We start from the raw sequence: 13,441 nt of genomic DNA, 5'->3' as shown, positions 1-13,441 counted from the left end.
AAACGACAAAAGAACTAAAGAAAATAAGCATAATAAAATAAAATAAACAACTCATATCACGAATCAATAAATTAAAAACAAGTTAAACTAATGGTGCTAAGCACCAGCAACTAATTGTTGCAGTGCTGCATCAGCCTCTGGCAAACTATTGTTTTGAACTTAACACTTAGGCTATCGAATATCACATCCGTGTCGTCCAGCTTGTGTTGCACCTGCTCATCGTCGTTTTGATTTTGATTTAGTTGCGACTCCTCCTGCGCAAAGTAGCTCTTGAATTTCTCATTTAAGTTACGCTCCAGCATGGTGTTGTTGTTGTTGAAGAACAGTACATACGACAACTCAAGCAAATAATAATCGAGATCGCCCAAAAAGAAACGCTCACACTCGAGCATGTCGAACTTCTGCGCCATGAAGTGTTTCAACAAATAGTAAATTAAGTATTTCACGTCCTGGCGACGCAGCGGCACGGAGCCGGTGTCTTTGGAGAAGTAAGCGAAGATTTTCATCGCCTTGCCGGAACTATTGCAATTCTGCAAACACAATACGAAAGCATCGACGAATTTGAAATTCAACATAAGCGTGCGTATACGATACTCCAGACGTTCCTTAGAGAAGTCGCACACCCTGTCTGGGTTGTAGAGACCGTGAAATACATAGAGGCAATAGTGTATGTACTGTCGCAACTGTTGCAGATTCACATCATCCTCTACAGTCTCCTCAGCCTCCACGGGCGCATTCGAAGTGAGCGTACTCTGTGAGCCGGCCGCTTGTGTTGGTGTCTGTGCGTCGTCGTTCGCATCGTGCTTTGCCGTTGCAACCAGCGGACATTGCTCGGCACTCTGCTGACCGGCCACACAAACACCGCTGGCATCGGAATTTTCGGTGACGGGCAGGCGCGCGTAACTCTGCTCATCGGGTGTTAAATCATCCACAGCAGCGCTGTGTTGCGCATCATCCGCAGTAGCCGCGGCAAGTGGTAGCGCGCCCGCTGCACCTGAGGAGGGCAGCAATGAGAAGTTCAGCGAACAACCATCGTTCGCTTCATTGTTACTTAAATTCTCTAAACTTGAGATCATATCGTCTGAGTCTTGGCCGGTGACCACATTTTCGCTACTGTCCGCTTGCGTTGTCGACTTGTACTGATTCGACGGTGAGGGACGTTCAAAGTTAAGCGCATTGTCGAAATTTATGCCGGCCTCTAGCATGAATTGTGGTTGGTATTTTGGTATGCTCTTCAAATAGCGCACTGGTTCGGATTCCAAACGTATGCGTGGGCGTGGCAAATTGATTTCCACCGGCACATCAACACACTGACTTTCAAAGCGCATAAGTCGCTTGGTGGTGGGCAAACAGACCACACGTTGTTTCATCTTGTCGATGGAAGGTCCGAGATCGCGACCGCACTGTGGAGCGAAAAGTAGTTGTATAGATTATAAAAAGAAATACAAGGAATGCATAGATTTTGGCGAAACCGAATACTTCATTTTAGAGCAGTTTGCAAGATTTAAAGGTGTCATACCTGTCCATTCGAGTTGCCACCAAACGCTTTGACCATAAACTCTGTGGTCATGACGAGCGTGAAATCTGCGCCACAATCCACATACATGGGACGGTCGACACAATCGACGGGTGAGGGTTTGCTGACGGCACGTCGCTCCTTATCGCCAGTACCCAGTTGGTGCTCCAAATTTTTGCCCCAAGTGTACAGGGTGCAAGTAGACGAGATCAAGGCAAAATGGAAGAGTCCGCTTGAGATCTGTAAGAAAATATTGCAGCAACCATATAAATGCAGTGTAGAAAACATGGTTATTACTCATTTACCTGCAAAATTTGACCGGCTACCTCGGTGGTGTCCACCAAATGCGGAGTCATGTGCTCACATGGATCGCCCTCGGTGGTGACATTTGTTGCTGTTGCTGTTGACGTTGACGTTGGAGGCGGCGCCGTGATAGCTATTGTTGGCGCTGGTGTGTCAGTGTGCTTTGCCGCTAACTCTTCGGTCGCTGGTTTCAAAGGGTTTAATGATTTGAGCGGTTGTGCGACCATTGGCTTAACTTCCTCGACAAACTCTTCCACCACTTCGTTCACCAACTGTATGGTTATCTCGGTTTCGGCGTGGGCAATGCCTTCAACAATTATTTCCTTCACGTTTTCGTCTTTCAGTTCGTCAACCTCCTCCTGCTCGGCCGTCACTGTGGTGGCTAAAACTTTAATGAGTTCAGGTTCTTTAAAGGCGCTGTCTGTAGTCGATTCTGACGCCGCATCAGTCTCCCGAGTATTATCAGTGTTGCTGGCGCTTGACGTTACGTTTTCGTCCACTATATCCGTAAGTATGCTGCTGGCGACCTCAGCGACCATAGATTTTGGCGCCTCGGCATATGCACTTTTGGACGTGGACGGTGCCGCGCAAGGTGCGCTTGCATTCTCACTGGGCAATGTAGCCTCGAACTGCTTGCTCATTTCACGACGTTGGTGTTCCTCCATTTTTTGTTTCGCATTTGCACGTCGCTTGATCTGATTGGCTAAGCGCAGCGCTTGCGGTGAGGAACCCCACGTGTACATGCGTCCATTCTCATCGACAGCTAACTGCAATTAATGCGTGAAAATGCTTGAAAAGTGAGGGGAAAAAGTGGTAAAGTCAACGAACTTACGTTTGAAAAAAATTTGGTATGTATCAGTCTTATTCTTTCGTCGCACACGAACAGTTTAATGGGCACTAAACTCTTCACTTGACTAGCGCAATGCATTTCGTCATCAGCCGAAGTGTTGCTCTGTCCTTCCACACCGCTAGGACCAGAGCCAATACCCAACTGACCAAAATGATTGGAACCAAACACATATAATTCGGTGGCGTTCGGATTGTTGGCCGTCTGACAGAGCACCACGCTGTGCGCATGCCCCAAGGATACTTGGAGTACTTTCTGCGTAGATGAAAATGTAATTTTAAGTTTAAAGAAAACCATTTAACATGCTTACTTTCGTTTTGAAGAATGCAACTATTTTCGGTTCGGCCACATTCTCGCAATTGCCATGCCCAAGTTGCCCGTAAATGCCCCAACTGTAAAGGTAAACAAATGAAATTCAAATATTCTGCTTATATTTGCTACTCACTCACCCCCAGGTGTACAAGAGCCCATCCGCAACTGCAGCGTTGTGATATTGACCCGCTTCGATGATCGTTATGTTCTTGCCATCGAAAGCACGTAACATCATTGGCTGCAGCGAGACTTGCATGTCGCGCCCAATGCCCAGCTGGAGCAGATTATTGTTGCCAAACGCATACAACTGTAAATAGGTGAGTTATTAATTTCTAATTATTGCATTTTCAAATAATGTCTAGCGCACCCCGTTGTTCGTTAACACTAGCGTATGCTGGCGGCCGCACTTCACGGTATGCACCTCCAGATTCAATTGTGATAGTAGGTCCAAGCTCTTAACGGCGTGTGGCGGCTCTGGTGGATCTAAGTGGTGGACGCGTAAATAATGTTTATTATTCATTTCAATTGTTGTAATTCATTACGTACCGGAAGACTTGTTAACGCTATAATTGCAAGGCACTCCATTAGAACCCCAAAAGTAGGCAACACCGTCCACAACGCAAGCACAGTGCGCACAACCGGCTGAGATGGGTTTAAAGCGTGATGTTTCGATTGCAAACTGTAAGGAGTGCAAAATAATTAAATTAACTCGAATCAAAAATGTCGGCATATGCTTCGCCACCTGATTGTCTTCGTAAGTGATGCGGAACGTCGACAATGCGTTCGTTATGTGTTCGCTCTTGGAGCGTTGAGATTCCATGTGTATGAGTACAGCTAAATATGTTTCGATGAGATTTTTACAAAAATCAAATAAAAACGTTTTATTGTCGTTTATATTGTGCTCCACGTGGCCGGAGGAAGTGTGCGACACCATTGGACGCAGTACGGCGGAGAAAGGATTCAATTGATGTTCCAAGCGCTGTAAAGAAGATACCAAATTTTTTAGTGTTAAATGTATCCAGAAGTCTACGAAGATCCGTATTAAAAATTGGCAAATGTTGTTAGACAAAATTATGGACCGTTGGGATGCCTACTTTTGCATAAAATTTGGTTGTTGCAGCGAATATCTAAAGTCTGTTCTGGGGAAAGCGCAAAACTAACAGTCCTTGAAGTCACTTAGCGGTAGGACCACGAAACGGGGTTTTTCGGCGAACGGACAATGTCAATGTGGGCAAAAATGTCTAAAGCATCAGTTCAATATCATTTCTACTCACCTCAAGTACGCAGTGCCTTATATTAGGTAGTTTATCCTGTATGAAACCAAAATAGTCCACAGCGACTTGCGGCAAATAGGTGATCGTCTCGGCGAAAATTGGTTCACTCAAATTATACAAACACACATTCATCTCTGTGTACCAGCCTAACGTAAAACAGTTATTGTTCCTTTCTTGCAAAGAGTCTTTACGATATTTACCGAATTCCTGTCCCACAACGCTGGTCAGCGCCAAAAATGTGTCAATACAAACACCACGCGTCTTCGCCAAAACCAACGCCGACGAGAAGAGACCGCTCTGACACAGCACAATGCTTGTCATATTGGTGTGATATTTCGTATTGGTCACAAGGAAATTCCTAAAATAAGAGGCAATCAATTTTAAGCATTTCACCACGGTACAAAGCAAACTCACCACAGCGGCAAATAGTTCTTATCATTCACCGCACGCTCCGCTAAAGATATCAACAACAAATTGGCCAAATGAAATTGGGACGATGGCGACATTTGTAGATTGCTAAGCGAGTCATCCAAGCCATAGTTATAGTCACTGGCCGATATGCCCTCATTTATCAACACATCTGAATTTTTAGCGGCCGTCAGCGGAAGTATTATGCGCACATCTTCCGAATGACGATATGTAATATCTTTAAGTAACGTTTTAATTATGGGACTGCTGAAATATCTCGACTTCAGCAAGTAGGTCGTCTTCAGCGCCATGGCACAGAGATGCATAAGCGCACATGTCTGTCCGAACATGGCCAATTTGAGCGCGGTGCGTATGGGTTTGATGCGCGCCGAGTTGTACGTGACCAGGGCTTGTGTGACGCGCTTGCGACGCAGCAGATAATCACCGGCAAACTCTATGCACGCCTCGTAGGTGAGATCAAAGGTGTTGCAGAATTCACGACATTGTTTCCATTCACCCGCCAGCGCAGAATCTAGGAAGATGGCGAACGGCTCCTTCCTGCAAAAATGAAGTAGAATGGAGGTTGGCGTGTATTGTATTGAAATAAAGAAATTAAATTTTGACTTCACTTTAATTGTATGTAGTATACATTCTTGTTGGTAACCACGTAGCAGGGATCGTAATTAATTTTTGGAAACTCATGCTTCATAATTTCCATTTGACGTAGCGAGTACTCCTCCTTCACGTCGGCATGCTCATAGAACTGCACATAATCCATGGGTGAGCGTATATCCTTGAAATCGAACGCTTTGGCTTTTTCTTCCTTCGTGATAATTTCGCTGGGCTCACTCGAGCGATAGGTTGCCATTTGATAGAGATTCAGCACAGTCTCATTCTCAAAGCGAAATATGGTCAGCTGTGAAGCGCCGTTGAAGCACTAAAAGAAATACAGAAAGTCATAACAAGAAAAAACGTTTATTTAGTAAATATAGAGAGTCAAAAGAAGAAAAACAGGGTAACTTCGGTTGCACCGAAACTATAACCCCCTTCTCAAATATAAAAGATTTCATACAAAAACTTGATTCGATCATTTTGTATGGCAGCTATATACTATAGCGGTCCGATCCGAACAATTTCTTCGAAGATTGTACCGTTGTCTTGGATAATAAACCATGCCAAACTTCGTGAAGATATCTTGTCAAACAAAAAAAAATCCATACAAGGATTGGATTTTGAGCGATCAGTTTTTTGAATAGCTATATGATATAGTCCTCCGATCTGAACAATTTGTTCACAGATTGTATCGTTGGTTTAAACAATGATTCGAGCTAAATTTTGTCAAGATATCTTGACAACAAAGGCTTTTCTACATAAGAACTTGATTATGATCTGTCAGTTGGTATGGCAACTATTTGGTCCGATCTAAACAATTTGTTCACAGATTGTATCGTTGGTTTAAACAATAATTCGAGCCATTGTTCCACATAAGGACTTGATGTTGATCGTTCAGTTTGTGTCCCATAACAGGGGTTTGGACAAATGGGGAGCTTTTTGGGGAGAACAAGACAAGCAAGTGCAAAATTTAAGACCGATATCTGAAAAGCGGAGAAACTATTCCGCGTTTATAAAAACAGACGAAATGACGAACAGCTAGACGGCTTTATATATATATTTTGTAGAGTACCCGATGTTGTCGACTGGTGGCCGAACTTAAATATACCTTCTTCAGGATAAAATGAGAGTCAAGTAAATATGATTGTGTATACTAACATCATCATCGCCTGCACGCAAAGTGGCCATTGCGCTGCTTATCACGCCCACCGCATTTATCGCATTACAGTGCGATAAGCTGTCGCTGGTGGACGGTCCGCTGGTGGTTGCACTCGTGTCCGCACTAAATGAACCAGCCGAATTGATATCCGCGAGCAGCGTGTCATTGCCTTCGCATAGATCGATGACTTCTTCCTTCTCGGTATCGGTGTCGCGATTCTCCTTCTCCGTATTGCGTTCGGCATTCGTTAGGTCCGCGCATTCTTTCGCATTATCGCCAGCATTTATATCGACATATTGTATGGTGTAAAGCAAATTTGAGCTGATTAAAATATCATAGCAGTTCTTCGGGATTTTATAGAGAAATAACGGTTTCAAATTAATATCAATATTATGCACGGTGAGATTGTTTGTGTGACTGTGTAGTGCGCTTAGCAAATAGGTGTTGCGCAAATTCTGTATGGTATAGAAGGAACCGTTGGAGTTGTTCAACACTTCGGGCGTCAGCGATGGTGAGTCCATGATGGCGAAGTTGCCAAGAGTATTTTCAGACACATCTGCAAGGAAAAACATGATGCATTAGTTTGACTTGTAAATAAGGGAAAATTATTTTCTTTAACAACAACAACAACAATTAAGCTTGTAAAGAAACGTAATATTTGAGGGGGGGGATATTATGAAATAAATGTATGTTTGGGTATATTTGTACAGAGAACGCCAAAACGCAGATGATGTGAGCGTTCACGCTAAGCGAGTATTGAAACTGTTGTATATTTGTATGTCTGATTTGACTAACTGTTCGGCGAGAATGATTGTAAGCATGACAACAACACGTGTGTCGTAGCATAAACGTTGGCTAAACTCACCGCGTTTCGCACGCAATCTATTTAATAAAATTACAATACATTTTATAACTGAGAAATTAAGAAAGGAAACGGTTTTAAAAAGCAAATAATAGTCGTTTTAGAAAATACAATAGTTACTGGATTAAATAAGTAGAAACAAAGTGCTAAATTTATTTTTGTTTCTTTTTTTGTTATAGATGCAGACAAATTGTTTACTTACAATCTTCAAGTTTATGCCGATTATCGGAGAGACGCATTTTGATGGCATTCAGCTTCTTTGTGCCCAGGCTCTTCAATGAGGCGAGACGTGCGCGCGCCGCTGGCAAAATGCCAGCACGTGCATTCACATCGTCCAATTCGGGCAGCTGTTGTTGTGTGAAACGTATACCTGTCGCTGAGTTGCCATTGCCAATGCTCATGGTAGTGGGCACGCTGCCGCTGCCACTGCTGCTTGCGCTAGTATTTGTTGCGGGAGCTATGTTGCCACCTAGAGCGTTGGTGCTCGTTGTGGGCGCGGTGTCCGAGTGGCGATTGATCGCTACCGAATAGGGTGGAGGTGGTGGTGGCATTGCTGTTTTCGACATAGGTGTGTGCGTGCCGGGTATTATGACAGAACGGCGCAGTGAATGGCAAGGCTGCGCTGGACCACCACACGTCGCTGCCGCCGCTGAAGTGCTGGGAATTTCATCGTTTCTTAAGAAAACGTCTTCATCCAACGCGCTGTTGTCCGATGCTGGATCAGAGCAATTGCTTTGTGTCTTCAGCGGCATAACAATCTGCCAGTCACTATCGCGTCCGTGTACCGCGCTGGGTGAGATCTCGCCTGGGTATATGTATTTGATGGCTTTCTGTTCAAGAAGTAATTTGAACTGCTGTTTTAACGATGAGGTGATCTACGAAAAGAAAATGTTATGAAGATTTTTATTTAAAATCTATTTGTATTTATTTATACTTACCAGCAACATAACGCTCTCAAAAGTGCTGTCCTTGCAGATGAGCAACTTCACCACAGAGCCGGTATCAATTGCCGTGCTCGCAACGAACGGGCAATTTGGACTCAAACCCACAAAACAAATGGAACCGTCGGAATAGCCGATAACAGCGCGATTGACACCATCTATAGTTTGCCACCAAACAACAGCTAACGGGTAGGGGCAAGTAACCGAGGCCATAAACGATGTAGCCATAACCTGACTATTGCCCGTTTTATCTTCGACAACATTCGGTGGCGCTGTAGACGCCAACATACTGGGGGGCACATCATGGCTATACGCATCAAGATTTATGTTGGCTGGCAGTTTTGGCTCTATATTCACCTCAACTTCTACGAGCAGTTGTGACGCTTGAGCGATACTTTCCCGTGATGTGGAGATCTTTTCAGTGTCGGCTAGCTGCTCACTTTCAGCTCCAGCTTCATGCTTTTCCTGCTCATCGCATACGCTATCTGCTTTGTCCTCTGCAGCAGCGGCAGTTGGTATAACAGGTGGCGGTTGCTTTGAGATGGTTTCACTGAAGGTGGCCTGATTGGGGCACCTTTTTGAGTTGGGGCACTCATGTGGTCCCACAAACGGTATGATGTATGAGGTAATTTGTGTTGTGCTGTATGGCTGTTGCGGCGGGTGAGTCGAGTTCGATGGCTCCATGAAAGTTTTGTCGACCACAGCGAGGGCGGGTACAATGTGCAGCGTATTGTCGAAACCTTAGCAGTAGAAATTTGTATTAATATTTAAACTAATAATTTTAGAAAATATATATATTTTTTTACAATAACTACAACAATAAATATAAAATTTGTGAATCCGTTAAAGTCGGTTGGACGAAAGATGTAGTGCCTTTTAAAAAAATCTAAGAACTAGACTTTGACAGGTTATTGGCAGTAGGACAGCTATATGCTATAGTGGTCCGTTCTGAAGAATTTTTTGGAGATTGTACCATTGTTTTGGACAATAGTCCATGCCAGAATTTGTGGAGATATGTTGCATCTAAAAAAGATTGGTCGGACGGACAAACGGATATGTCTAAATGAACTCAGTTCGTCACGTTAATTATTATACATATATGTATATATGTTAAAAGATCTTCAACGTTGCCTCCTCGGTGCTAACAACTTCGTGGCAAGCTTAATATATACTGTTCACGGTATAATAACTATTAAGCCTTCATAGCACGAGCTCTTTGCGAATTTTCTAGCAAGCTGACATTTGAATTTATTATATGAAGTAGAGCATCTTATTTATGGTTTCGGTATTTTAACGGGTGTATGGCACCCATATATGTATGTATTTTTAAAATTATATTAAAATGCAAATAACAATGAGCTATTATTTGCATGCATTTTATGGGACTAACAACGCTTCCTCATAAGTAGCTATTAATACTTGCGCTATCATCATTTCATTGATATGTAACTTGTGCAAGCTCAATTTACAGCGACATGCTGTCTAGAGTGTCTGTGACGTTATTAGCGCACAAAGACATTGACAGCACATGCGATTGCAAAGACGAGGCCGTAGGTCTTTTGCATTTATCAAAGTTTTTTTTTACACATTTCTCACCCCACTTTTTCTTGCTACCCCGTTACTTTCACAGTTCAATGTACCCAAACACCTATGCGTAGATAGCACACTCGCTTGCCGCAAAAATCAATTGATAAACAAACATATAACAAAAACAAACTAAAATACAAAAATCAATAGCATAAAAGTGTATTAAAAAACTAGGTGCATACATCCCGTGGGCTTTCTTGATTTAACATAGTTAGGTAGTGTAAGTCATGGTACATAATACCTTGCAGCAACTTATAGACCTACATTTACATGCTAGGGAGCAGACAATTCCTTGTTGACGTCATGCATATTTTGCGCCCATTGGTCATATATAGTACTACTAGCTTTTAGCTGTATTTTGTTGAATAAGATATATATATATATACATATATATATTTAATTGGACATGACGAATCGATTTAACCGTGCTCATTGGCAACCAAACGACAACACACTAATGGTTTGGTTTATTATTTCATTATTTTTTCTTAATTTTAATATTTACTTATATACTCACATAACACTAATAACCAAGTACCGGATGGATCAAAGCAAACGTCATGAATTACACGATTAGTGCGACGAAACCAGGAAACTAATTTCAGCACTTCCTGCCCACCTTCGCTGGTGTAGCGCAGCACTATGTCATTTTCCTCCGAGACGAGACATAACAATTGTTTGCGTGCATCATACTCACTGACCGTTGATAATTTGCAATTTAAATTGGTAATAAGCGGACACAGTTCGAAAATATCTAACTCTTGTAGTAACGCAGCCATCCCGATAAATTACTACGATTGCGGTGGGCTAACAGCTTAAGAGGAGTGGGTGTTCCGTGTGAAAGAGAAAATAATCTCAGTTAATCTGTGCTGACACTTCTCTTACCAAGAATTTTCTTTTTGTGCCTTGGTTTTTGTTTTTTGCACACAAAGTTGCTATTACAGTACCCGATTATATTAGAATATATGGCAAGCCGAAATATTTTCTGCTATCCGTTTCTCGCCAAAAAAAAATTTTCGCGTGCACCAACACCTTTCCGCCCTTTTCTCTAGGTATTCTTTCTACTGACACCTTTCTTTCCGTTGTCTGCTGATATAGCGCTGCTGGTGTTGGTGCTTTCTTTTCTGCCGTTATTGCTGATTTATATGCTATTCCTCGCATTCAAATCACATTTTAACGATGATATCTTTCATTTAAACTTTATTTATTAAAAAAAAACAGATATTTGCTACAATTCTAAAATAATCTGCTGCAAATTTTCTTTCCAACTGCACCTATTTTTTAATGTCAACCTCCGATTTGCACTATGAAAATGGTTTGCTCCTTTTATCGCGAAATGTCAAGTGCAAGAAAACAACAGAGAGCGAAAATTTCAATTGCGACAAATTCTTGTCCGGCAGTGCTGCCACATCACCTGTAAATTAAGTGTATTAAACTCATCCTTTTTAAATTTGTATGTTCTCAAAATTTTGGTAAGTCTTTATTAAAAATAAACTAAAAATTCGAAAAAGCTCGTTAAACATTTTTTTCTGCAAAATGTGCAATTAATATAAGTTCTTGCACTTGTATACACTAAATATTGCCACTACTGTTAGTGGTGATTGGAACCTCCAACACAATTCAGCTTGTGAATCTGTAGATAAAACTACTATGTACCTCTGTTATATATATATATATATGTACATATATATTTCCTTTTACGAAGTCTTATTATTGTTCTGTGTTATTTCGCATTTTAACTAATATTCGGAGCATGTCAATGTAAAAATTTCATCAGCAGTAGGGCGTAATTATTAAAAATATTTGAAATATTAGCCAAGACACAAACTTTTCCGGTGAACAGTGTTTGAAAACAGCGTTTTGGCATTCGCTTCCTTTTCCTTTTACACCCATACGCATGCAAGGGCCATTTGAATTTTGAAAACACTACTTTTATCCCATGTTGTTCGCAAGCCATACGAATTTGTGTGTGTGTGCACCGTTTGTAGCGGTAAACTTTCGCGTATTTGACATTTGATTAAATTTGCTAATTCATTTTGTGCGCTATTCGTGTAGTAATTTTTAGTCAATTCTGTAAATTTTTTTGTTATTTATTAAAAAAGTGCAAACAAATAACTCCCGGTATATTAAATAATAGTGCGTGTCCATAGTTTTAATGTTTCAGCTGCGAGTTTCGGTATTTTCTTCGTGTATGGAATGGGTGATGCAATATTCTGTGCAGTGCTTCTCTAAATTGTAAGTGCCTTTATTTTTGTAAATTAATTCTTCTGGGTGCAAGTTTGTGGTTTTTTTAACAGTTAAATGAGGATTATAACATAAGTCTCCTTCATTTCCATAGTTTCTATAAGAGCACTGTTGAACATAACTTTGAAATGCCTGACGTACACTTCTATAACAAAATTAGGTTATGTACTTAGTTGCAACAATTAATTGAGTGTTATTGAATTCAGCAAGTTGAAAAAATTGTTGTTTAATATTCCTAAACATATAATAAACTATTATACTATAGCAATATTTTCAATTTATGAAATATAATAGCATGGATACATCTTAACCTCGCTTAAGTAGCGAATGAATAATTTAAGTTGATTATTATGCACTCTTGGTGGTTTTTTATGAAAATTTTTAACTCGCTTAGAGCTTATATGTTATGGTTCATATAATAATAATGATATTGAATCCGTTAAAATAATCAAAATATCAAAAATTATTAACAATACCAAATAACTAAATACATATGTACATATGTATGTATGTATGTACATATGTATGTATGTAGTATGGACCCGAATACTTTAGCGCGATGATCATTTTCGTAGTGGTGTTAACCTAAATTTTAAATCTAAGTTTGATTAACGCTTTTGATGCATTTTTGTTTTGTTAGATTTTGAAATTTTTCGACAAATAATAGCTTTGTATCTTAACTGCTAACTATCAGGAAGAAGAAGAGTGACTGTTACTCTCACAAAGAGCTAAATAACGACAAGGTAAATAAACGCATAACCAGCATAAACTAGCAGGAAAATATCAAAATATTGTTTTTCAAAATCACTTCATAACAATACTTGAAGAATAATAAAACAAAAAAATATTTTTACAATTCAAAACAATGAAAATAAGCAAAATCGAAGAAAATTCGTCAAATCTCTCTTGTTTACACATGTGTTTGAACAGCTGTCCTTTAAGAATCCAGACTTACGGTGCGAAAATGAATGAAATCAAATTTTAATCCCGCCCTCTCCCATATAACGGTTTTGTTAAAACTAAAACTCAATTTCAGGCATAAAATAGTCGGTTATAATGCCGTGATAACGGTCGCTATTGACGGTTACGTTCTCACTGGCATCATTTTTTTAAGACACATGAACCGATGATTCCACCGGCCCTCAAACTTGTTTTTTTTTCTCTGGATGAAATGACAGCCCCTGAATCTCTTCAGATTGCTCTTCGTCGCAAATGCGGCAATTAAGCATGTTTACATACATATCTATTGAGCCAGAAATGGGTCTCATCGCTGAACAAAATTTGAGTCGAGAACGTCGTTTTTTCTTGCAACTTGGGAAGGTCGAGCGGCTTTAGTTCTTGCACAAGCTCTATTTTGTACGCTTTCAATTTAAGAT

At 40.7% G+C, this 13,441-nt stretch overlaps 1 protein-coding gene across 3 annotated transcripts; it reads right to left on the bottom strand.

The window, feature by feature from the left end:
* Window positions 1–20: 20 nt before the first annotated feature.
* Window positions 21–11,133, bottom strand: LOC126766471 (uncharacterized). 3 transcript variants are annotated; one of them, XM_050484252.1, is made up of 17 exons: window positions 10,339–11,133; window positions 8,232–8,974; window positions 7,496–8,168; window positions 6,431–6,987; window positions 5,290–5,597; window positions 4,667–5,218; window positions 4,453–4,610; window positions 4,253–4,398; window positions 3,721–3,957; window positions 3,525–3,657; window positions 3,346–3,461; window positions 3,116–3,285; window positions 2,977–3,058; window positions 2,652–2,921; window positions 1,822–2,586; window positions 1,520–1,756; window positions 21–1,403 (listed from the first exon to the last, which is right to left on the bottom strand). In XM_050484252.1, the coding sequence occupies exons 1-17, from the start codon at window positions 10,598–10,600 to the stop codon at window positions 111–113; spliced, it is 6,702 nt and encodes a 2,233-aa protein (XP_050340209.1). In that variant the 5' UTR covers window positions 10,601–11,133; the 3' UTR covers window positions 21–110. The 3 variants fall into 3 exon arrangements, with proteins under 3 accessions (XP_050340209.1, XP_050340214.1, XP_050340205.1); XM_050484257.1 differs by having other exon boundaries at window positions 4,253–4,386; XM_050484248.1 differs by having other exon boundaries at window positions 4,253–4,610.
* Window positions 11,134–13,441: the final 2,308 nt, after the last annotated feature.

This window comes from Bactrocera neohumeralis, chromosome 2 (assembly GCF_024586455.1).
Source record: "Bactrocera neohumeralis isolate Rockhampton chromosome 2, APGP_CSIRO_Bneo_wtdbg2-racon-allhic-juicebox.fasta_v2, whole genome shotgun sequence".
Classification (NCBI taxonomy): Eukaryota; Metazoa; Arthropoda; class Insecta; order Diptera; family Tephritidae; genus Bactrocera; species Bactrocera neohumeralis.
Note: the sequence above shows the minus strand (reverse complement) of the source record. Positions and strands in the feature narration are given on the sequence as shown.

Coding starts and splice junctions, on each gene's coding strand:
- LOC126766471 (XM_050484248.1), bottom strand. CDS start 10,600: ATGGCTGCGTTACTACAAGAGTTAGATATTTTCGAACTGTGTCCGCTT. Junction 3,059..3,115: donor GGGCTCTTGTACACCTGGGG/GTGAGTGAGTAG, acceptor TTACCTTTACAG/TTGGGGCATTTACGGGCAAC. Junction 2,922..2,976: donor TTGCATTCTTCAAAACGAAA/GTAAGCATGTTA, acceptor TCATCTACGCAG/AAAGTACTCCAAGTATCCTT.